The following is a 24,204-nucleotide window of genomic DNA, read 5'->3' as shown; positions in this document are numbered from 1 at the left end:
TTGCAGAAAACTTCAGTGTGGCAGGGGCCCCATTGTGTGCAGGTCTGCTGCTGAAGAAAAGGGCCCTTTGGTGGTAAACAATTCAGCTGTCCACTCTGATCACAGTGGGGGTACATCCCATTGCTTTGAGCATCTGCTTCAGGAAGGTGTTGGTCCCCTCGCCGCTCAGCAGCGCTGTCCAAACGTGCGTGGTGTGCGACTAAATCCCTGAATCCGCTGGCCCACTACCACCTGCTCTCTCTGCCTCCCCTCCTTTTATCATTCTGTATGCTGATCAATATTGTTGACTCCACTGCAGTATGTCTTAAAAGGCCAGCTGAATAGCCTTGTGCTGCCTGTTTACTTCCAATGTATGCTTTCTTTAAAACTGTGCACAGTGTGAAGGCCAACTGTATGAGCTGATTGAGGTATGCATGAGAAAGAAGATGCTTTATGGAGGAGGGCACATGATGTTATCTATGGAGTCCATCAGGTTGATGTATGGCTGCCTGTCGCCCCCTTGTGGTTACTTAAAGTATTTGACTTCCTCTGTTATAGGTTGATAGATGTTTTTATCCTTATGTTTACAAGCAGCTTAATGTGTGGCTTACAGTCAGGTTTTATTTTGTATGAATTACAACATTCTAACACAATAAAACTTCTCTTATTGTCTTTTCATATTGAAAACTATGAACAAAACAACACTTTGTTTTATTATATCACATTTCTATTACCTTTGGTGACATCCTATTTGGTGACAGTCTATTTTGCTGTAATATTAGTTACGTGGTAAAAGATGTTGTCTTTTTGGTAAAACAAAACAAAAAAAAAGTAGAAAATATATGTGCATGTAGAAAATTACCTGTTTTCAAGATTTAAATGTACTGGTATGTAAATAGTTATTTCCTGGAAAAAGACGCTGGAGAAATGGTTGCTGCCATTGCCATGCAATTGCTTTGAGTTGCTTTGGTACCATAATAAATGAAACACTAACCCGCATCTGGATGTGACATAATGGCACTTGGAAAAATGTAATGTTTTAATTTTTGATTTTTGTGTTTTTATTATGTAAAGCACTTTGAACTGTCTTGTTGCTGAAATGTGCAATACAGATAAAATGTGACTAATTGATATGTTAACCTTCTAGTTTTCTTCTCAGAGTTTAGTGCCTAGATGTTTCCCTGATTGTCTTCTAGATGGACCTACTAACAGAGCTGCAGTCCTTTCATCTGGTCACTCCTTTCGTCTTTAACATAGAAAGTACTCTTGGATCAGTGTTTGTTCCTCTGTCTCGTTTCTGTCTTCTCAACCCCCAGTCAGTTGTGGCAGATGGTGGGTCGAACTCAGCCTGGTCCTGTTGAAGGTTTCTTCCTCTTGAAAGGCAGTGTTTCCTTGTCAGAGCCTCCACATGCTTGCTCATGATGGATGATTGCCACAAAGTTTACATCTTAATGCAGTCAGTCGTTCACTGCTGACATGCTTGCTCAGGAGGAGAGATAACAAAAAGCCAACAACTTGATGCGAGCAACTGGGCATTATATGATCAAGTGAATTTGATTAGACTATTAATATTACAGTCAAATTTCACTGCATGTAACTGAATGTTAATGTGATATTATGACTTTAATAGAGTGAAGATAAACAAATTTCCTCTGAATCTGGAGTGATATGAGATTCAAACTTGTGATTACTGATTAAGTCTGTTGGAATCTGGTGCTATATAATGCTACATAAATGAAGCGAATTTAATACATTTATATTTATTGAAATTGTTCGTTATCTAGGAAGAACAATAACATAGGGACATATTACTCTAAAAATCTGCACAATCTTGAATAAAACTGTGTTCTATTGCTGACTAAAATCCACTAAAGAAGAAAATTTACTCCAAAACAAAAAATAGATTCTCTTAGTAAATTTGTGTTTTTGTTGCTAACTATGTTGCAAAGACTTTTGTAAAGTTTAATGAAAGGCACAAGAAAGTTAATTTCAAGTTTAGTCCTCTTGGTTGCTCTAACTGCACAAAAATTAAATAAAATCAGAATTTCTTTTCTGCCCACTATCTAATTCCAAAGGGTTAACAGCAAGCGGGATGCTCTGCTGGGGAAGCGCTAATCAGCTCGGAAACATTTGCCAGCCTTCTGGCAAGGTCACGGGGTCACCGTATTTGGGCTGGATGTCCACTCGGCTCCTCGTTCCTTCCCCCTCTCGCAGTACAGTCAAGTCTCCCCTTGGGCCCTATAGGCCCTGCAGGCACAATCATCTCATCGCCACTATAGGCTCACAGAAGCTAGCTTTAATCTATACAGAGCCCTGGGATGGATTGCGGCTGTCTGTCCATCAGCCTGTCAGTGCGTCTTGCCTTAAAACGTACAGAGGTGGCCCCCAGACCAACGCAATCGAATCAGACGGGCCGGGACTCGGTTCGCTGATTGGTCTGCAGAGCTGTCCGGCAGGAGTCCCTCCTGATGTTTGACCAGCTGATTGATCTGTCAACAGCAGCCGCCCGATGTGTGTCCCTGAATTTAATTTTGGAATTCATTTCTGGGAGGCGTGTGTGAACAAAAATGATGGACAGTCCCAGGATCCGAGACAAGGATTGAGGGTGCAGGGGAAGCAAAATTGATATTTAGATTTCTTTCCACAGTTGCTATAGTGTTCTTGTTTTTCTTCTTACTTTAATTACATTTTTAATTTAAACTGTTAATGTTTGGTTTTAACTTTAATTGTAGCATCAGGTGCTGAACTGTTTTTCAGCATTTTTCATTGCTATTTTCATTCTTCTAAAGGCATGTGTACATTGTGTTATTTCACAGCTTTTATTATTCAGTCTGGTACAAACACATTTTTGACATTAAAAAAAAAGAAAAAAACATGACTCGACTTGCAAAGGGAACTTTTAATTTCCGCATTTATCAATACCCTGAGAACCCTCTGCTGTTAAATTAATAGAACGTGTTGAAAAATGCCGCCGGAGTCAGGCTGTGAGGTTGGGAAACCCTGATTCATTTCACAGCTCATAAAGAGCGACAATGCTCCTCTGAGTGGGGATTGTCCACTACAGAGTTTCCCCACCGCTCTGCTTTATGCCCTACTGCATCCGAAATGCCCATAAAACCCCAGACTATGAAACAAATGTGAACACAACTGCTGCCAGGAAGTGAGGACTGATTTGATGGGAGTCTTTTTTTTTTCTTTTTTGGCCCCTCTGGCCTTCCGCTGCAGACATGTGGAAAGGAGGGGCTGCTTGGATATGCATCACAAAGGCTTCCTGTGGTATTGATCTGCAGTGGGTTAAGGCAGTCTATCAGCAAATGTCCCCCTCTCTGGGAAAAAACAATAGGAGATTAAAAACACACAGCTTGCCGGGCGGGAGGCTGCTGATGGGCCTTTATCTGGGCCCAAAGGTCACTGTGTACAGATTTAATCCACTTTCACTTAACAGCTTCATTTAAGGCACCTCTCATGCAAATAGTGACATTTGAGTAAAAGGGCTTTTTTTGGTTAAAACAGGAAGTTGAAACTAGCATCTACATTTCGTTTTCTAAATAAATAAACAATTAAAGGCATACTGTTCTGCTCAACATCTAGACTGTAAATGAAAATTTATCAGCTCTTAATTACAACACCATAGTAAAGTCAGTTAAGATTGTGTTTAGATGTAGAAATAAAATTCTGAAGTAAAAGGTTTAACCAGTGTTCAATGCTTAAAAATAGAATCTTAAACCATTACTTTGCTGAACCACTTTTCACTTTCCACATCTGCAGACTGAATTTTCTGCCCACTCTATTTACAAAATGGTTCAAGTTCATTAATTTTATTTGAAGAGGTTCAGTGAACTGCAATTTTCCAACTCTTTCCACAGAACCTCACCTACATTTAGTGCTGGACTTTGGCTGGGATGTTTTAACAGAGAAAAAATGTAAACCATAATGTTATAATTTTGGCTGTGTTTATTGTTGCAGTTCCACCCCAGTCTGAAGTCTCTTGCACTATCCGGTTCTATCCTGCCATTGATTCTGACCAACTTCGTTGTCCCAGTTGAAGAAAAGAGCCCCACTGAATTGTCTGGTGGGTTCCTTGATCTCCATCCTACTGTTCACTAATTTTCTCTGCAATCTCTGCAAATGATTGTACCGCAAATTCTTCCTAACACGAACATGGCAGGCAATGTTGTGCATCATCTTCGTCAAACTGTGACACAAAAACAGTGTCTTCAGTCAGATTTGCTGTAATACAAACAGGAGTTCCTTCCTGCACCCTTGTAAAAACGCATGGAACAATTTCCAGACTTATTTGTAAAATAAAACTGCAAAGTAAAGCATCTTTAAATAACACTTTTATATTTTACTGAAATTTGCAGCTCAATGCTACACACATTTATTCGTTGCTTTAATAATTAATCACAAACTTATTATAAAGTGGCTGCTGCACAGCTTTGTTGGTAAATAACAATAGATGCAACACATATACATACAGTCAAAACAAATACTTTAACTGTTGTAGTCTTAACTTCAAAATGTTTCTAAAACATGTTCCTAAACGTGTTCTTTTCTTTAAAAACTAACTGCACAACTCGTCACATAAATGAAAAACATGACTTTAAATCAACAAAGTGCTTCAGTTGCACTGAGGTCAGTACTCAGTAGTGATGTTTAGGCTCGCTGAACTTGCGCTTCTTTACGGCTGATGATGATTCCTGACTGCTGAGGATGTCATACTGAGAAACCTGAAAACAGCAGAAATTAGTTTTTGAATGCCACATTCAAAGCATTGACGTGGTCAGGGGAGACAAGTGAAGCAGAGCCTCACCTGTCATAATGGAAAAATATAATAAAATAATTTATATTGCTTTTATCACCCTGTGGTTTGTACTGTAAAGTATTTATTTTTTATTTAGCTTAACCAATTTTGATTATTTTTTCTTCAAAATCGCTGAATTTTCGCATTTTCCCATTCAAATATTCAGAAGCGCAGAAGGTGAGGAAGCAGCAGAGCTGAGCCTCACCTGGGATTGCGCAACTCCTCCCTCCAGCGTTGTCCGCATGCGCAAAATTTCCTTATGTAAACATGCAGGTGGTCTACATTTGTATATCTGATTATGATAAAGTTAGTGCCTCACCAGCATCGCACCTCACCGCACGTCACTGATTCAAAGTTAATAGTTCGTACTTTAATAAAATGAATGATTTGGTTTCTCACCGTCTTTTGCTTTGCTGCTGTTGGCTGCATATTCTTCACAGTCACATTTGTCTCCTGCTAACAGACACACACACACGTGTATTTATAAAAACCAGGTAAACATGTTAAAAAAAACAAAAAAATATTATTCCTGAAGCATAATCTTACACAGAAAAATTCAACCTTTAATTTAAGAACTCAGATTCAGTGGGGGCGGGGGGAGGGAGGATAACACATAAAAGAATAATTGTTCTTAAAATCCTTTATGCCACCCTCAACAATTTTAATAAAATAAAGACGTTTATAACTTGATCAGAGGGAAATTTAATGGGTAATTTACCATTCTCTGGGGTACCATTATAAGTTGACACAGCAGCCCTTTTTTTATGGCCACGCACAGTCAGGAGGAGGGTAATGAACCATTAGATCCTACATTTAAGCAGTCGTACAGGAGATGTGAAAAGAATCCCTGCACTCAACTTTATCTGAGCCGTGTGCTATAGGATGTAGCTTTTCAACAACAAACACTTCAGATTGATCTAACATGAAACAGCAGATGAATATATGGGAAAGCAACTCTGTTAAGTACAATGGATCATCTGTGATGAAGTGGGACAGTCTGTCTTCCAAAGGCCTGGTAAACTATGGTTAAGTACTAATACTGGTTATGTTACGTCTGAATATTCTATTATAGACAGGCAGTGCTACAAATGAATTCATTTTAATAATAGCACATCTTCAAACTTAATCAAGTTTTAATTATTCACTTTTGTGGCATACCTCTACATATCCAATGGTGCACTTGAGATATCAATGTAAAATAAGACAACAGCTGAGTTCGGAATATTTTACAAATGAATTGCAGAAGAAGAAAAGCAGTATCACATTTGATGTAGCTAATTAAGATAATCTCTCAAATGTTCAATGAAACCAATAATCAAAATTATGAGCTATCTGTCCTCATTATAAACACATTTATATTGTATTTGCAAAGTTACATGTTAATGCCATACATCAACTATATTTACTTACCAAATATGTAATCAACACTGAAATTTACCATCTGCATATGTGATTAAAAATAGCTGAGATATACTCAAGTATACATGCATGAAATCTGGTTGCTTTAAAGAGGATTATTTCAAAATCTATTTCATCCTAACTATAATTAAGATCTGTTTAGGGCAAATCTAATTATGATTTTTTCCTGGTAATTCCCATAAATTCTTCTGGGAGGTTTCTAACCCTCTGAATTTTCCAACCTTATCACAAGCTGGTAGAGAGCAAAATGAAACTTGTTGGTTGATTAGTTTTAACTGGATGACCCACCGTAAAGGACTTGATTATCCGTCCACTCCTGGTTCTCTTCACACCCAACTCCATGTCTGAGGCTTCCATTATCATAATCTGGCACAGGGGAACAATGTTAACAAATGTTTAATGGCCTCAAACAAAGATTTTTAAAACTATTCCCTAACAGGCTAACATCATTGTGGACTTCTCATCATTTCAGTGATGTTTTTCTATCTCAGGATCTTGTTTAACATATGTTTTTTTTCTGAGTTTCCACTTGGCAGTAATGAAAGTGCATCAAATGGCACTATTATGTTACACAATTAGTGCTCTTTACATGTACAATTCTGACTGAAAGCAGCTATGCATATTTAAACATACATCATACATAATATGTGGATTAAGTCTCAGGGAAAACAAACATACCTCTGGGACTTCCGCACTTCTCTCATTCTTCTCATGAATGTCCATCTGGATCTCTGGAGGTAAAACAAAACAATTAAGTTATTTTAACTCTAACAAATCAAACCATGTTTAACTTCAAAGGAAAATAAGTATTTCAAGTAAAAGTTAAAGGTTCTCACAAAAAAGACAACAACAACAAAAAACATGCTTATATAAATATACCTGAAAGCATTTTATCCCTCCAGGTGGAAGACAAACTTTATGGAATCAACCGTTCAGAAAAATACATTTATTTTATTCTCTTATCTAGGTGCCTGCATATTTTTATTTCAGCAATATTTGGTTAAGCTAAATAAAACTATTTTACTATCAGAGCAAAGGCTTTTATTTTCAGCATAATACTGATTTTTTTTTAGACACATGCCAGACCAAGTTTGACTCTGTAGATGTAACTATGAATTATTACCTGTATTATCGACGTCTGTAGGGTAGTTCTCCGCCTCCTCCACTTGTTCCAACTCAGGACTCTATAGGTTAAAACAAATTTTCTGAACACCAGGTTTAGAATTAATATTGCTAAAGCAATTGCAGCAGGCCTCTCTGTCTCATTTTTTTAAGAAATGTTCTCCTACTTGTTCTCCTATCTTCACAATCCATTTCTCCTTCACAGAAACACTCTCTTCCACCTGCAAACATGAAAAAATAAATAACATAACAGTCCACTGAGGGAAACCTCAATAATGAAACCACAATCCAAAAACAATGCTGCAAACATTGGTCTTTTCAGAAAACAAATTTTCCATCTCTCTGTCTATCAGTGTACCTGCTCCAGTCTGCGTCTCTCTGTGGCCATGTCAAACGTCACACAATGGTAAGGCGTGGCAACTTTGCCCATTGTCAGTTTGACCGGTTCCTGCACAAACTCTATTGTGTTTCCTACAGCCTCGCTGAAGCCTGGAGGCTGGTAGTCCTGAGGAGTGACTTCAAGAAAAAGGAATAAAACACACTAAAGTCAAACCTCTAACCCATAATCAAAGGAGAATGAAAAAGAAAAGAAAATGGGTTTGGACATTTTTGCATGCAAATGCTGTTGAATTAAAAGATCTGGTGACATCTAGTGGGGCATTTGTATGCTGCAACCAAATAATTACTTCTGTTCCTTGATTAAAAGCTGAAATGGTCATTAAATATCTGGTTAATAAAGAAAACCTGAGTGTAAAAATGAAATATTTACATTAGCACATTAATTTTGAAAAGTGCTTTTAGCATATAGTATGGGCGGACGGGAACCTAAATTCAGTGGTGGCGCTTAGCAGGTTCAGTCACTGTCAGTGACTTTGTCTTCTTCATTTCAGAGATCAGAAAGCAAACCTGATAGTAAAAATCAAAAACTCATTATGCTCCAGAAGAAAAAATGCTGATGTTGTATCTGGGAATGATAATCCAGGGTGGTGTCACTCTACTGCCTACAGTAAAACACCACTGAGATTAGATGTGTCTAAATTCCTCAGATCAGTTCAATGTGCAGCAGCTGTAAGTTTTCAAACCCATATAAAGCAGAACAGTGCATTTCTGATCATGGAAAGAATTCTACTCATCTGAATTACTATATTTTAATTGCATATAACAAGTTGCTGCTTTTAAGAGTCTAAATGCTTCATCAATATCTGCAAAAATAATTGATAAAAATCACATTCAAAAATAGAATATATATTTGGATACTACTAATGTAGGAACACTGACATCAATAAATAAAATCGTCAACATGCAGGCTCCACAAAACAAACTAAAACCCTAAAACTTCATAATGTAAAACTTAAGAAAACAAAGCTTAAACCTGCTGTTGTTTGCTACTTCCATGCTCAGCTGGAAGAACTTTTCCTTTCTTCAGCTTGTCTTACCTTCATCATAGTAACCCAGCTTCATGTTGAGGCACACATTTTCTGGCAAAGGACCCAGACTCTGCATCAGAGTGTAAAGCTTCCTCACCAGCAAGATGCCCGCTTTCCTCGTGTTTCCCAAAGACATCGCTGACAACTTCTGGTTGTTTATGCTAAAGAAAAAAAGAGGAAAACACTAACAGAATTGCCTAAATGTGCATGGCCTCTGAAGTTTATAAGTGGGATGTTGGAACATGCGCAAACCTTTATGCCAAGGTTATAGTGACCAGACACTGTGCATGTTGGGAAACAATTTTCTAGTGCAATTGTATTGATATTTATGTACTAAAAGAAAATACACGTACTATTCAATTTGTTAACTTTAAATACACTGCATTGCACTAAATGCAGGAGTTCAAATTTTATTCCAACCAAAGATAAGAAGAGTTTGCAAAAAACTGACTTGTACATAAACTTTCAGAAATTTTGTGGACCCAGTTACTACAATTTACCTTTCAAAATCCACTTGTGTTCCTTCTGTAGTGTACTGGATCTTAAAATGGTAATACTCAGTCACTTTCTAAAAGAGAAGAAAATATGAGTCCCAAAAAGTACAAAATATTGGTGATCAATGGCAGAAAGACCTTTTGAGTAGTACCTGAGGGTTGCTTGGGTCAGTATAGATCTAGAAAAAGCCACAAAAAAATAGACAAATTTAAAAATATAGATTCATTCAACTTTATTTGCAGAGAAAAATGAACAAAATGAAACTTGATAATTTGATGTTCAAGTTCTCTAATGTGTAGGTCAAAATTTTCATTATACTTACAGACATTATGACCGCTCGCAGCTAGATGAAAACATAAAGAGGAAAAGATTTTGTCCACAGTAGTTTTGATATGAAGACATACTATGTTTGTAAAATGAATGTATGTTTATGATCCAATACGACTAAACCAAATGAGCATTGCAAACAATCTCTCTGTGGGTAAAAGACTAAATGTGACTCACATATTTCTTCTGGATGGCATCAAAGCAACCCTGCATCCTGGAAAAATTGAAAAACAATCTGTTATTGTTACTATAAACATAAAAATGTTGTAGTTTAAAGTCACAAGTTCTCTTCAGAAGCAAATCAGGAAGTATATTAAACAAAAACTGCACTCATCTGCAAAATGCAAGTATTCTTAACTGTGCAGCATCAATGAGTTTTTTATGACCCCAAGGGATTACAAAAATAAAAACAAAATTATTTAAATATGCCACTCATCCTGGTGTGTTAACTTTTAATTTGTGTATAGTTTACCATTGAAGTATCTCTGAAGTTCCAGGACAGTCAATGTTTCCTTTCAGGATCATCACTTTCTGATCTGCAGAAACAGAAGTGAGAACTTGTAAACATATCCAGAAAATAAACTGAAATAATTGATGCTGTGAATGGCAGAAACGTTTTCAATGTGGTCTAACCTTCGACGTATTTACTTCCATAGGCTCTCCCTGGGAATATGCCCCTGAGGTATGTGATGCCAGAAACAGCGATGGCCAGAAGCTTCTTTACAACAATAAGCGACTGTTGCTCAGAGGCAACCTCATCAGGGAGTACCTGAGCAGCCTGCAGGAGCAAGAAAAACAAGTTTGGCTTATTTATCAGAAGCAGTGATGCATTTGACATAATTTTATCAAGAGCAAGTCAAAATTTTAACACATTTTTATTTGCTATTGCAGATTTAATACTTAAATATTTCAGGTGAAAATGTAAAAGAAACATGCCAAGAATATAGTTTGTCTATTTTGCAAAAGTGAAACTTCAGAAACATATACTTCAAACAGTGTCTATTTTAACAAAAAAAATACCTATGCTTATAATGATAAATTGTGCTACAAATTTGTCCTCTTCATTGCAGTTTACTAGCTAACTGTATTTGTAAATGCCAACTGTACCCTTCCTATTATGGTCAAGATACAATAAAAGGCTGGAATCGCCCTTTTTTAAACTTTCACAAAGTAAATAAAAATTTCACAGACTTGCTTTCAATTATTCTGATGTTAGTGTTGAATAACCTACTCCAAATTTGAACAGCTTCATAGTTTCCGAGCTGGACCCATTTTAATGTGGTACAGATGCAACAAAAAAACAACAACACTAAAATAACCGTTGATTTTTTACAAATCAATGTTTCACAAACAACAAACTGAAATATCTGAAATAACATTGCTAGCAAATAACATTGCTAGCAAATAACATTGCTATGTTATTGCTAGCAATGTTGAATAATCTTGTCCAGGTTTGAAGAGTCTAATTGTTGTTCCTGAGAGTTCTAATGTGGTCTAGGTGCAAAACAGTGCTAAATCGCCCTTTATTGAACTTTCGAGAATCAAAAAAAGATTTCACAAATCACAACCCGAGTTTGAATAATTCTGCTATTAGTGTAGAATGATACAATTTGAGTTAGAAGAGTCTTTAGTATTGTGGTTTTAAAACCAAAGCACATTTAAGATGATCAATATCGTAAAAATAATTTGCCGATTCCGACTCGGAAGCTACAATGGGAAACGCTAGCATTTTTATTAATTATAGTAAGTAAAATTACCTGTGAAGGCCTCACTTGCTGAACATATGCCATTTGGTGGAAATTATAAAACACAAAAAATCTGCAAAGATAAAATAAATAATAAATACATTCTGTAAATATGAAACGAAATCTATTAACCTGGCATTTCTAAATGATAATTTAGCTAGCAGACGTTAGTGTAACCTGGTTGTATTTCTAGCTAGCTAGTTATCCAGAAACAAAAACTGACATTATTTCAACCTTTGGAAATTGATGTGGATTTCTTACAAAGTGATAACACAGAAACTATAGTAAAACAAAAGTAGAGCTTCTTCTTTTAAAATAAATCAACAACTAACTTTTAAGTATTAGCTTCAGGGGTCATCAACGATAAGAAGACTCTCCAACACTTTTTTATTAAAACTCAGCCAATCACAGAGCAGGAAGCAATGACTAAAAATTATGGCACCAGGAGGATTTATATGCGAAAAACCAACGCTATTTTAATCAGCGACAAATGTTGTGAAACTATTCAACAATGAATATACATATGTTCAAATAATTTAATAATTTTTTTTTAAAACATTACATTTTTGTGTTTCTTATATGCACTTTCCGCTGATGCAGTGTAGCGCGGCCCCCCGCATTACCTCTGGTGGCCAAATTGAAAACCCATTGGAGCATTGGCTGTCAATCACAGCGCGGGAAGAAAATAGGGATAGTTCATTGGCTAAGTTCAAAGCACTGTTAGCACCCTATTGGCTAAAGTGCGTGTCAATTTGTAAACAGGACTTACCTCAAGTAATGACGTCGCATCTCGTTACGCCATCTTTGTTGGGGAGCTGTCGTGTTTAGAAAATCAGGATTAGGTTCAGTGCAGGTTTATCTAACGCTGCCTGGTTTATTCAACCCCTTGTGTTGTGTGGCAAACGGACTTACAGCTGGTCCACCGCACTCAGACAATGTCGTCGGAAAACCTCGACTCGGACACCCAGGTGGAGTACGAGGACGAAAAACAGGTGGGTTTTCACTGTTAACCGCGGAGGGTGCTAGCGAGACATGGCTAAAATAAAATAGCTCAAGTGAAGTGTTTAAAATGCTTAGTGCTGGATACGAAATGATAAGGCTACCAGAGGACATGTACAGCTGTTATAAGCGGTTTGCTGTGTAATAAGACAGTTATGTACATCAGCTGTCAAACGATTCGGTGCACCCAGCCTGGGTGTCACTTTGTTTTGTCCCGTTCTTGTGTTATTGGTTGAAGACTCCACAGCAGCTCAGGCCTCATTGGTTTGTGCTGCTAGTTATTCACGAAAAACTACAAAACTTGACATTCTGCTGCCTGTAGATATACATATAAACAATCAAATGACTGCAGTTTAAATATCTTAAACGTGTCAAATGGACCACTGCTCCTCCTTAAAAATGCTGTGGTTTCTGGATTACGAATGTATTCCTTTACTTAACTTTGGCATCCAGCTGTTATTGTATTTTTCCCATGTGTATGCTATCCCACAACAAATTTGTCAACCCATGGGTATGTAAGCAAAAAATCCAATTTAGAAATGTATGTGTCAAAGCAAATGACATCAGTATTTTGTATTCAAGTTATAAATTAACACACTTGCACAATTGTGATAGTTGAGAAAGTCTTGGAGTATTTATTTCCCTCTATTTACATTGAAACCAGTGAAAATGCTTCCAAACCTAAACATACCACAATTAAATATTCTCATAAATCTTTGATAAATTTATTACAGTTTATTGGTTAGAATAAGTCAGTTAACTTTATTGTTTGTTATTCTTCCTAAAAGACATGTTTGCTCTGTTGAATGTGATACTGGCACTGTTAAAGCAATTACAGAGAATATTCAACCTTTAAACACAAGACATTCTTTTTGTATTAGTTTTCAAATGAAACATGATAGCTGAATCCTAAAATCAAGACAATAATTGTTTAAATGTTTAATAGAATTTGCACCTTGTATGAACTAATCAAGCATGTGTCTATATATGAAATTGGCTGAATTTAGGAATATGGTTGAAAACATGACCTTACTCTTCTCATGTTCAGGTAAAATCAGTCTAGTTTTTATCTGACCAAAACATCAGCAATAAATAAAGGCTGAGAAATTCTCCAAATTGCCTCCTGCAATTTCAAACAGTATTTGAAGGGATGGTTCAGTCAGTGCTTTAATCATTAATCCAATAGTTAGAGCACAAAAGCAGCCTCAGATTTGCCAGTACTGGTACTAACAGAGCTGCTGAAGTGAGTGTTTTTGTGCTGTTGCAGTATTGGGAGATTAGCTTAACTTGTCATAATTGCCAACGTTGTTTTTATGTTCGAAGCGGTTCAAATTGTGGTTTGAAATTGTTCTAATTTTTATGCATAATAAAAGTCAAATAAAGTGAAGGAGCAAGTATTCAAAGAGTGTTTATATATTTCACCTATTTACAACCTGATTGGTGCATCATTGCCTAGCCAAATTTAGATAACCTAGGTACAGGTCTCAAACCTGGTACCAGGGTTGTCTTTAGTGGTGCTTTGAAAATTTTGGTGTCAGCCATTTACAAGATAAACACATAGATAAACTGTATTGTAGAGCACAGACAGCCAAGGAGGTGAGTTTTATTTTTTAAATGATTCTCTGTGTTTCAAACAAACTTCTCAAAAGAGAACTAGAGTGGGAAATGTTTTGAGAACTTGAGGATTACTTTAAAAGGAACAAGAGTAAATTATGCTGCAATCTATTTATTTTATAGTTACAGCATGAATCTGGAAATTACATTTCAGTTGCAAATTGGACAACCATAGTGATTTACTAATTCCTGTGCTTACGAATGGGAATTGGTTCCCATTTGGAAGTTTGCAATTAACCCTCATAACACATAAAAAACAAATGGCATAGTATGTATTCTAAGACCTTAAAATATGCTAACGTCTCTTGCAGTTTATTGTTTAACTCTGTGACACTGAATTCCCTGAGAATGATGCAGAGAGAAAAGCAGATGCCATGTTTAACAACTGCATGCTGTTAAATTGTCAAATCAAACTTGGGTGCTGGTTGAGTAGAATTTTACAGCTTTCTACATACAAACACAGAGCTGTAAAAGCAGTCTCACATAATGTGGTGTGGAATATGGCTGTTTCACTGCATTGAGACCAAATATAGTAGCTCATAAATTTCTTTCCATGGGCCCAAGTGAACCAGTATCCACTGAGTCACACTCCCACCCTTCCACCTGAGGGAATCTGTTCATCGGCTTCAGTGTCCTGAGTCACATTTTATCCCTGGCCCAGCAAGCTTTGCAGACTGAATCATCTATCTCATATCCATAGTTCAGGTACAACCAGAATTTTCTGTAAGAGCGCCAGACACAGATTGCTTAAATGACTTTAGTCCCATTCACTCTTCAGAATTGTATTACTTCCTTTTTTTCTGTGGGGTTTGAGATCCAGGTCAAAGTTCTGTGAATTTCAGTAATAAAGGGTGAGGCATATTTTCATGGCCTCAATATTTTACTTTGACTGGCACTTGGATTATAGTCATCTTACCTGACCGACGTGTATAAGCCTGCAGAGACAACTCTGTTGTTTGCATTGTGTTTATTACGAGTTTTACTTACCTGTTCACTGTTCATAAAAAGAAAAAAAACATACTGGTATTGCAAGAAAGTGTCATTGTAAAATTATTCTAGGCATAATGTTTCACCCTTAAAGTGGGCTTATTTGTGGTTAAAATTGATCCTAATTAGATTTGCAAAAAGAGACTCTTTTTAGTAGAAATCTTTAGAAAAGACAAATTGCAAATGGAAAATTGTTCCTTAGTAGTATAAGCTTCACAAAATCCCTAGGTTTTCTCTTTTATGAAATGTTTGTTTGTGGAAATGTCCTCTTCAGCTATTAATTCTCAGGCATGTTGGTTGAATGAGAAAGAGCACTAAGAGAATGTTCATGCTGTGACTCACATTCTTATGAAGTATCTCCAGCTCCCACCAGGCTCTATCATAAATCTAAACTCACTTTACAGAAGTAGGTTACATTTTTCAGCAGTAGTTTTAAGTTGATTTTTTAGGTGAGCTTCTCTTTTTCAAAACAGAATATTTGATGTCTTGCTTGGTACTTTTTTAAACCCGAAAAGAAATTAAAATAGGAGTTTTTGCAATATTACTTGGTTTGATGGTTATGGTTATTCTTTCCTGATGTTTTATTGGGTGACATGGTTACAGTTTGTTTGTTTTTTTCCGTCTGTTCTCAGGACTCTCAGGAGAAAAATGCAAACCCAGTGAAGGCAGAGGAGGCCAAGCTGAAGGCTAAGTATCCCGGTCTGGGCCAGAAGCCTGGTGGGTCCGACTTCCTGATGAAGAGGTTACAGAAAGGGGTGGGTAGCCATTGGTTGTCCACTACATGGCTGGAGAGACAAGTGCACGTTAGTGTAAACTGGTCACAGCTTTACTGTCTGTCAATAAGTAAGAAAAACTGATTGTTTCGTCTTGTTGATACTTTTACTGTACGGTAATTAATCCAGTTCCTTGCAAAATCAATTAAAATCTTTTTGTCACTTAATTTTCTAACTAGCATAACATTCAGCTATTTAAAACATAGTTAATGAGTACTTCATGTTGCTTACAACTAAAACTCCACCTGCGGCTTGACAAACAAGAGGGTCCTGCAGAGGATGGTGAGGGGAGCTAAGAAGGTTAATGAGAGTCGCTTCTCTATTTCAAGGGTTAAAATGCAGGGCAACAATGAAATGACAATAAATTGATTATTTTTCTTTCCTTTTTCTTTCTTTTTCTATTAACAATGACGATACATTGATTTTCATTCTTTCTTTTCTTTTTTTTTCTGGGTCCTTTCTGCCTTGTTTTTATTCTTTGCTATTTCTGTTTCTATCTAGCTTGTGACTTTCATATCACAAAATGTTTAGTGATGCACCCACCTTGCAAATGTTTAATTGCAGTGATGTTTGCATGTTACCTGTATAAATCCTGACCGCTGTAGAAAGATCTGCAGTGGACAGGCTCATTCACTCTTAGATCTGTAAGGTCGGTGACTGGAAATGTAAGGAATTTGGAATTAAAAAATAATGTTAGAACCCTGGAGATGCATTTCTTTGCTGCCGAAACCTAAACTTGTGGTATATGAACGGATCACATCTGTCTGGGTCCTTTAATTTGTATTTTAAACAATAAACCTCTCAGGTTGTTTTCTTCTTTGCTATGACTTGGTAAGCTATTGCTCTTTCCACCTCCACATACTGTAAACCACAGCAAGCTCATACCTCTGGAGGTTGCTGCAAGTCATTCTGGGAGATGTGGGAAATCTCTGGCTAAGAGTGGGAGTAGCCAGGGCAGGCCATGGGAGAATGCAGCTATTTTACATCTTACGATTATGAACACCAGCAGGGAATGATTCATAGATTAGTGTCTTTAAACCAGATTAAACAAAATATAAACTTGATGCTTTTCATAAGTATGTACCGAAGTGTTGCAGTTGCTCCAAATCTGATTCCAGGTCTGCTCTTTGATTTTATACAGCAAAAGTACTTCGACTCGGGAGACTACAACATGGCCAAAGCCAAGGTGAAGAACAAGCAGCTTCCTGTGGCTGGACCTGAGAAGAACCTGGTAACCGGTGACCATATCCCAACACCGCAGGATCTGCCAAGAACGAGGAAGTCATCTTTGGTGACCAGCAAGCTAGCTGGCTAGCCTTCGTCATTCGAGAGGCATCTTCGACACCATCCCCCCAGGACTCCACCTTACCCCGTGTTCCCAACATGTCCACTCCTTTCCTCTCCTCTCTCTTCCTTTCTCATCCCGAGGCACCACTGGCTTTAACATATTGGGCAGAGTTGTATAAGTTTAAATTCCCATTGTGCTTGTATGTGGGTGGTCTGGGCTTGGGCGGTGGTTCGGGTGGCCACAAAGCCGCAGCCCTCTCTGCCTTCGCACCACGCACAGCTCTGTTCTGTCTGCGCACTCTGCTCCACCGCCTCCCTTATATCTTGGTTTGTAGTGTTCCAAGATGCATTACAGTAGGTGTGTGTCATCAGGCAGGGTTGGAGGGGCGGATTTAATGCACTTTGTATTCTGTATAGTGTGTTTAGTTCTCTTTTTATTGCATCCTGAATGACACCAAAACAATGTGTGTAAAGGCGTTAGGAACCGTGGCTGCAGTTTGTTCTTCGATCTTTGCGTTTCTATCCTTTGCCGGTGGCTGACTTAAGTAGTGGGGAGGTGTCGGAAGAAGTATGTGAATAGTCGCTTGCATACCAAATCAATAAGGGGGGAAGGTAGTTTTGACCCACTTTGGGGAAAAGAATGGAGCATATGAGGCATCTCACATGTCAGTCAGTTTTATCCAATGGAACCTGAGGTCATCAGCTGCAGCTCAGGCAAATGAGAACTGAAAACTTTAGATTTTTGCCTCTCTGCTGATGTTGTCCCACCCCCTCTGCTCTTGTTCTCGCTAAATATGCTGCATGATTATTAAATGACACAAAATCTAAGTATTTTTAACAGCAGAGGGGCACATGCTTAGTGATTTAGGTGAAATATCAAAGCAAACACTGTCTTGACAATCCACTTACACGCACACATATTTGCATCTAGACAAAGTGTTTACTATAACCTAAAAGATTTATGTGGGGGTGGGAGGAATAGAAAAGCTCTGTATAGAGTTTATGCTTCGATAAATCAACCTTGCACAAGCACGTAATTTGCGTTAACCGTGGTGCTTTGAGGACTAGTCCAGATAGCATGCCTTAGAGAATCAGGAGCGCAGAATCAACTAATTTGGGATTATATTGTTGAATTTTAGGCTCAAAGTTGCTTTGCTTTAAAAATAAAAAAAATCTTGATAAAAACCCATACTTTAGCTGCCATGGTAAGCCTTGAATAGACTCTCAAAAGTGTTGTTTAATTATCTGTTTGGCGCTGCAATGTGATGGGGCAGAACTTCAAAACAATTAGAATTTTTTGCAACGTTGAAATATTTGATCCAGATATTTTTCTCTTATTTATCCATAAAAGTCATTTTTGAAGTGACAAAAGTAAGTCATTAGTTTCCAGCTAATAATATGGAGCAGCTCACGTGCTTCATTGGACTGACGAGAGTGATTTTGAAGGCTATTCGTAACACTTTCAAAATGTGTGTCATGCTCATTCATCACAGGCTAACAAACTACCAACAGAAAACACTAATAAATAAACTATTTTGTTTACTTTCCTACATTGTTGCTGGAATATAGATCTACTACCTGCACCTTGCAGATTTTTCTTCCCAAACTGACTTGATTATTATCAGGGGGTCTGTGTTTAAACAGCAAGCAACCTGACAGGCGAAGCTTCAAAAAGCTTTGCCGGCTTTTTCGAGTGGCTTGCTCTGTGTCTACAAGAGCACATAGCTAAGCAGAGAAGTTTTATAACACATGATGAGGGGGCAAAGTGTGAGCATGAACGACGTGCCACGTCTATCTGGGATACAGCCTGTAAAACAGGTTAATAGAACGATTGCAACATCTCAAGACTTTGAATGTGCACCCTTACACGCAAGTCAAGAATTTAAACTGGATATGTGCACTTAATCAAGGAAAAATAGTGTATATTACTGCTTCAGGGAACTTTCACCAACTTACACTCCATCATGTAGGCGAAACCCACCACATCTGCAACCTCACTTTTTAAATGTGTCAAATTTGCAGTGTGTGAAAGAGAAGTGACCTGTGCATATGATCTTGTTATGGTGCTGTATGAATGCAACACTTTTCTTCGTCCCATCTATTGTAAATAGACTTCAACAGGATTTGACTTTTGTTGTTCCCACCTGCTTTTCGGTCTTTTTGTAGCCTTAGCTATTTCTGATTCAGTGGTTCCTCTCTCCTCTCAGTTCTAACACTACTTCTGCTGTATATCGGTGTTTTGCAGAGGCTACATGAATCTGTTTGATAATGTGTGTAAATGCTGCTGATTCAAGGACAAATCTGAGATGATACCCTGTAAAGAATACCTGTCCTTTTAAGTTTGACTGCTTGATTTTTTTTTCTCTTTTGCAGTATTTCCGTTTCATAATTATTTAGCTTCCGAGGAAAAATCTACTGGATATAAGACTGTTTTTAATTACCAATGATTAGCGCTGAAACGTTTTTAAAAAAAATTTCTTTCCTTTGCCATGTTGATTAGCAAGAACTCACAATTTAGCATTACCTGGTTTAAAATTTAACATTTTGTGCTTTCAGAAAAAAAACATACTTGTTGAAAATGAAATTAAAATGCATAAATGTTGATGCACAGAGCAAACCAGAGGAAATTGAGTATGTTTTAAACCTCATAAACAGGGTGTTTCATCCAGAAGAGAAATACGTGCCAGAATGTATAAACAAATGACAGGCTATGTACTCTGATACATTTGTGCTGCTTTTATCTTTGTGGGTTTTTTTTTTGTTTTGCAAGCAAGTGTTTCCCATTTTTTGTTGTGTTCTTTTATTGCATAATTGGTGTATTTCATCCTAATTCTGGCCCAAGATAGCTGCAGGGAGGTCAGAAGGACCCTTCCTTCTTTAAAGAAGGGGGGGGGGTTACATGATGAGGATCACTGGAGAACAAAGGAAACATTTTGACACTTCAGAAAGTACAGGGCTATTTGGAATGTTTGTTGTGTGGAAGATGAGAGGATTTTTGTCAGTATTTGAAATAAACTTTTACATTAATAAAATATATAGTTGGATTTTTTTTTTTTTTTTTTTTTTTTGCAGTTGAACAATAGATGCAACCATAGGAGGTCCTATGCCACAAACCTTAGAAGCACACGCACCTTCGTAAAAGAATGTCAAACGATAGGAGATGTGAGCAAATACACCGACTTTTAAGGTGTAAAACCTAAACTGGCCACTAGGGGGAGCCAGAGCAGTATATTGGCTGGGTGCAAAACGGTGACTTTCTACCCAGCTAGTTCCGGTCAATTCCAGTTACTTCCACAAGTGAATGGAAAACGCTTCCAGAAACTGAAGCAAATAAAATATAGTACGGAAAATTCCAGATATTTACAGAAGTATATAGAAAGCAAATCCAGAAACCAAGCTATATAGAAATTTGATAATTATGTACTTTTTCATATATAAAACATAGATTGTATATAAATTTTGATTGTATTGAATTTTACTTGATTGTATTGATTTTCGTTGAGAAGATTGAAACTGCTAATATCACAGAATACAGCTGAGTTTTAAGTGAATATCTAGTTTCATGAAATAGCTCTCAACTTCAAATTATTAGTTTGTGAGCACAAACTCGGTAGTAAAGCAAATTGTTGTCTTTTCTTTTTCTTTTTATTAAACGGGAACTTCCGTTGAGGGCGTGTCAAGTGACGTCAAAAAGCAGGCAGGATTAGAGCTCTTAGTATTTATTGGCCGCGTTTGCCTGGGTTTGTTCTCGAGGACCTGGATCGGGCAGAATGAGTGGAATATAGATTGACTTATTTTACTAACTACCTAGCCTTTTCTATTAGCTGAATCTTTTTTTGTTGATCAGTTAATCCCAATTCAAATGAAAATATGACAGCTAATTCGACAAACGCGTTAAACTATCTCATTTTTTCTCAAAATGGAGTCGGGAATGGACAAACACACTACGACCAGGGACTCGGTGTGCCTGAGGTCGCAATGGGCTCCACTGTAGAATCTCTTCATTCGCCTAAGGATCCCTTCATGAAACGCCCGACGAATCTCGGAGTGAATGGATATGTTGCGAAAAGCCTTCCGACGAGCAGCGACGACAGCGACGAAGGCTCTCTGCCATGCACCCCGGCGCAGCACCCAGACAGTGAAAAAGACGCGACGGCCGTAGGTGCGAGCAACCAAGTGCTGGATAACGACACAACGGAGCTTATTAGCAGTTTTCTGAGAGACTTTACGGGACTTTCAAAGTGTCGGTGGGGTCAAAATAAAGCTCTATCTACGATGAAAAGGGTGGTGGAGGACCTTTTGTCGAAGCACAAGTATGCATACAATGGTAAGTAGGCGCCATTGTAGGATTTTTCCACAGTTGAGTCATAGCCTGCCTCACCCACAGGAAATATTTACAGTGTATATTTCATAAAACAGGATGCATGTTTAAAACTGCTGTTTTGGGCATTGCTAGCCTTTTTAGCCCTTATAGACGTTCAGGGAAGTGATACTTCATTTAAAATGTACCCCTTCTACTTGTTATGCAATTAAGCGGAAGTAAAAGAGTAACGACATGAATGCTTCTCTGGATGTAATCAAAATGGATCTCTGACTGCAAGTTATTTCCCTTCCTCTCAGGTATGGTCAATAGGCTTGCTCTGGATAACGAGCCGGACGACATGGAGTTTGTTACGGAAATAGCAGAGAGTCTCTTTTCAGACGGGATCACCAACTGGGGTCGGATCGCCAGCCTGGTGACGTTCGGGGCTGCGGTGTGTCAGCGCCTGAAGGAGAGGGGCAGAGAGCACTGCGTGGAGCTGGTGAGCCGGAAAATATCCACGTATCTCCTGGCAAACCAGCGGGACTGGCTAGCAAAAAACAACTCATGGGTAAGTTATTGCAACACTCTGCTGGCTCACTTTCTGTGGATTTGAAACTAATGTATTTTTTTATTTGCTTTATTTTCAGGAGGGCTTTGTGGAGTTCTTTAGAGTATCGGACCCGGAGTCTACAGTGAGGAACACGCTGATGGCTGTTGTGGGGGTCGCTGGTATTGGGGCCACCTTAGCCTTTCTTATCAGGTGAATTTGCTGGACTCTGAGAACTTAAAGGACTCTCCTGTCACCAATTTCTGTTTTGGATTCTGAAATGGAAGTTTAAGTGTGTGAATATCTTTCATCATTTGTGGCTTAATGGGTTTTTTTTTTCTAAACACATTTTTGCCACATATGTATTTTTTTTTTGCTGTTGTCTTTTTGTAAAGTAATATTTAAATATGAATAAATTTATTTTTTTAATGAAAATATATTGTATGTAAGATGATTATGCTACTGTTTAGCTAATTTTTAATTAAATTTTTTTTGGGGGGTGGGGGTGGGCCAATCTGTTTACAACTAGAATTACTTGTGATTTTGTTAAACATTTTTAATGAAACCACAGGCCAAACCAATAGAAACTAGAAACATAACATTTTGCAGGTATGACACCCATTCCTTGAAAACTTTGGTGAGCATTTGGACTTTTGTCTGGATATTTCACAAACGTTGGGGGGTAGAGGGATTGATTTGCACATAGTATGTCATTGTTCAAATTGCTCTGTTGAGAGGCACCAATGGCTACATTCAGATTTAAGCTAGAAGCATATGTACAGAACAATAAAATAAATTAAACTAATTGTTTGACCTTTTGATAATGTCTTTCTGAACAGGGATTCTTGCTTAATCACATTGAACAACCAATAGGATATGTGCTGTAAATTTCTGACACTTGTTAACACATAACCTCTGTTTATTCACACCACAACCAATATAGCGCTTGCTGCAGTTTCCTCGAAATTTGAGTACCTCCTATTTGACTGAGCTCAGGGCTGCATCTGCAGTTTTGCAAGTTGCAGAGTTTTCTATGCAAAGCTGGTGCACAAGCTCAAAGTGCTGAACTGGGGTCAAAGGGGTTCAAAACATCTTCAGAGTTACATAACATCCACATCCTGATTCAGACAGGCTTCAGCTACCTAGAAACCGATGACTTAAACATGTTTTATTGGTTCCAACCAAGGATTGACATTCTGCTCATTAATTCTCTGGCACTCTTAAGGCCATTTTGTTTCCACCACATCAAGCCTCTAGCAGGGAAAACCATGGTGATGATTTGGGACTTCACCTTGTTTTCAGATTGTGCTATAGTTTACGGTTACAGAACAAACATGACTGTGGAGGATATGAAGGGGAGACTCTCCATGGAGACGATTCACAGCTGACCTTCTTTGGTTAACTCCTGGGAATAATAATGTTGGTTACGTTCTTAGTTACCTGTACATGGCTCATTGAAGAATAGGCTGTTTTGCTCAGGGGAAATAAAGGCTGGGACAAATTCAAATTGCTGTTTGCAGCATTTACCAAGAGGATTGATTGTACAGAAAACAGGGAGTGCCATAAAGGAACAGGAAGTTATCCAGGCTTTAACTCTTACGGAAGTAAAAAGAAAAACAAAAAAGATGAGGTTTATCTAGATGTTCTCTCAATTTCAGAAGGGAATTCTGCTATAGTGACTCATGGTGAAAGAAGACGAAACTCAAACTGGTTTGGTCAGATTAAATCTTTTGTTTCCAAACCTGAAATCAGACTAATTAAAAATCTTCTGGGAAGCAACATATCTGAACCGCTTCCTTGTTTAACAAAACCTCTTTAAGCAAATCAGCATAATCAGGGGTATTTTTTGTACAGTTTCTGTTCTAAATGTTAGTTGCTTGCTTTAAAAGTGTGCATCTGTTGTGGTTTACCAGACTTATCGAATTGAACTTTGCAGCTTCTGAACTACGAGAGAGGCGAGGCGCAGCTGCAAACCGAAACGCTTTAAAGCAGGTAAATGCATTCCTTTCACGGGATGGTTTTAAGGGAGTGGTTTTAAAACTGCTTTCTGCATACAAAATATATATCTACACAGATAAAGAAGCCCAAGACTAAATTGGCCTTTAAGAGTACAGAGTTTCTTTGAGAATTTTAAACACTTTTAGTAGTTTTGACTATTTGCTTTACTAAGGAAATGTGTCCTGATGCATGAGAAAATATCTGCAGGAACTAGTTTCTCTGTTAGGCCTGAAAACTAATGACTCCATTTCACCATTCTATTGCTCAAATGTTATGTTCAACAGCTTCTTTCTCAGAACTGAAACCTGATACCGGGGAGGAACCGCCTTTTGAGCGTGGGTATTGGTTGCGAGGAAGTCTGCCTCCCTGTAGCAACAG

The 24,204-nt window shown here is 37.8% G+C and overlaps 3 protein-coding genes across 3 annotated transcripts; 2 read left to right on the top strand and 1 right to left on the bottom strand.

Annotated features, from left to right (window-relative positions):
- Positions 1-4,576: 4,576 nt before the first annotated feature.
- On the bottom strand, positions 4,577-11,363 carry LOC102231376 (HORMA domain-containing protein 1-like). Its single transcript, XM_014474544.2, has 15 exons — positions 11,331-11,363; positions 10,207-10,351; positions 10,046-10,109; positions 9,751-9,787; positions 9,569-9,589; positions 9,398-9,424; positions 9,252-9,319; positions 8,761-8,912; positions 7,683-7,840; positions 7,478-7,545; positions 7,326-7,387; positions 6,881-6,933; positions 6,491-6,568; positions 5,183-5,236; positions 4,577-4,709 (listed from the first exon to the last, which is right to left on the bottom strand). Exons 1-15 carry the CDS (start codon positions 11,361-11,363, stop codon positions 4,623-4,625), a joined length of 1,107 nt encoding a protein of 368 aa, XP_014330030.1. The 3' UTR covers positions 4,577-4,622.
- A 743-nt stretch (positions 11,364-12,106) lies between these two features.
- On the top strand, positions 12,107-20,005 carry LOC102230598 (alpha-endosulfine). The gene is made up of 3 exons (XM_005814057.2): positions 12,107-12,310; positions 15,551-15,673; positions 16,833-20,005. The coding sequence occupies exons 1-3, from the start codon at positions 12,254-12,256 to the stop codon at positions 17,004-17,006; spliced, it is 354 nt and encodes a 117-aa protein (XP_005814114.1). The 5' UTR covers positions 12,107-12,253; the 3' UTR covers positions 17,007-20,005.
- Positions 20,006-20,710: 705 nt separating this feature from the next.
- LOC102230859 (induced myeloid leukemia cell differentiation protein Mcl-1 homolog) lies at positions 20,711-22,641 on the top strand. The gene is made up of 3 exons (XM_005814058.3): positions 20,711-21,305; positions 21,599-21,849; positions 21,929-22,641. The coding sequence occupies exons 1-3, from the start codon at positions 20,849-20,851 to the stop codon at positions 22,043-22,045; spliced, it is 825 nt and encodes a 274-aa protein (XP_005814115.1). The 5' UTR covers positions 20,711-20,848; the 3' UTR covers positions 22,046-22,641.
- The last annotated feature ends 1,563 nt before the right edge of the window (positions 22,642-24,204 follow it).

The sequence above is a fragment of the Xiphophorus maculatus genome, chromosome 3, assembly GCF_002775205.1.
Source record: "Xiphophorus maculatus strain JP 163 A chromosome 3, X_maculatus-5.0-male, whole genome shotgun sequence".
Taxonomy (NCBI): domain Eukaryota; kingdom Metazoa; phylum Chordata; class Actinopteri; order Cyprinodontiformes; family Poeciliidae; genus Xiphophorus; species Xiphophorus maculatus.
This window is presented reverse-complemented; position numbering and strand designations above follow the sequence as displayed.

Coding starts and splice junctions, on each gene's coding strand:
- LOC102231376 (XM_014474544.2), bottom strand. CDS start 11,363: ATGGCATATGTTCAGCAAGTGAGGCCTTCACAG. Junction 7,546..7,682: donor AGAGACGCAGACTGGAGCAG/GTACACTGATAG, acceptor TCATGTTTGCAG/GTGGAAGAGAGTGTTTCTGT. Junction 4,710..5,182: donor CAGCAGCAAAGCAAAAGACG/GTGAGAAACCAA, acceptor TGCTGTTTTCAG/GTTTCTCAGTATGACATCCT.
- LOC102230598 (XM_005814057.2), top strand. CDS start 12,254: ATGTCGTCGGAAAACCTCGACTCGGACACCCAGGTGGAGTACGAGGAC. Junction 12,311..15,550: donor AGTACGAGGACGAAAAACAG/GTGGGTTTTCAC, acceptor GTCTGTTCTCAG/GACTCTCAGGAGAAAAATGC. Junction 15,674..16,832: donor TGAAGAGGTTACAGAAAGGG/GTGGGTAGCCAT, acceptor GATTTTATACAG/CAAAAGTACTTCGACTCGGG.
- LOC102230859 (XM_005814058.3), top strand. CDS start 20,849: ATGACAGCTAATTCGACAAACGCGTTAAACTATCTCATTTTTTCTCAA. Junction 21,306..21,598: donor GCACAAGTATGCATACAATG/GTAAGTAGGCGC, acceptor CCTTCCTCTCAG/GTATGGTCAATAGGCTTGCT. Junction 21,850..21,928: donor TAGCAAAAAACAACTCATGG/GTAAGTTATTGC, acceptor CTTTATTTTCAG/GAGGGCTTTGTGGAGTTCTT.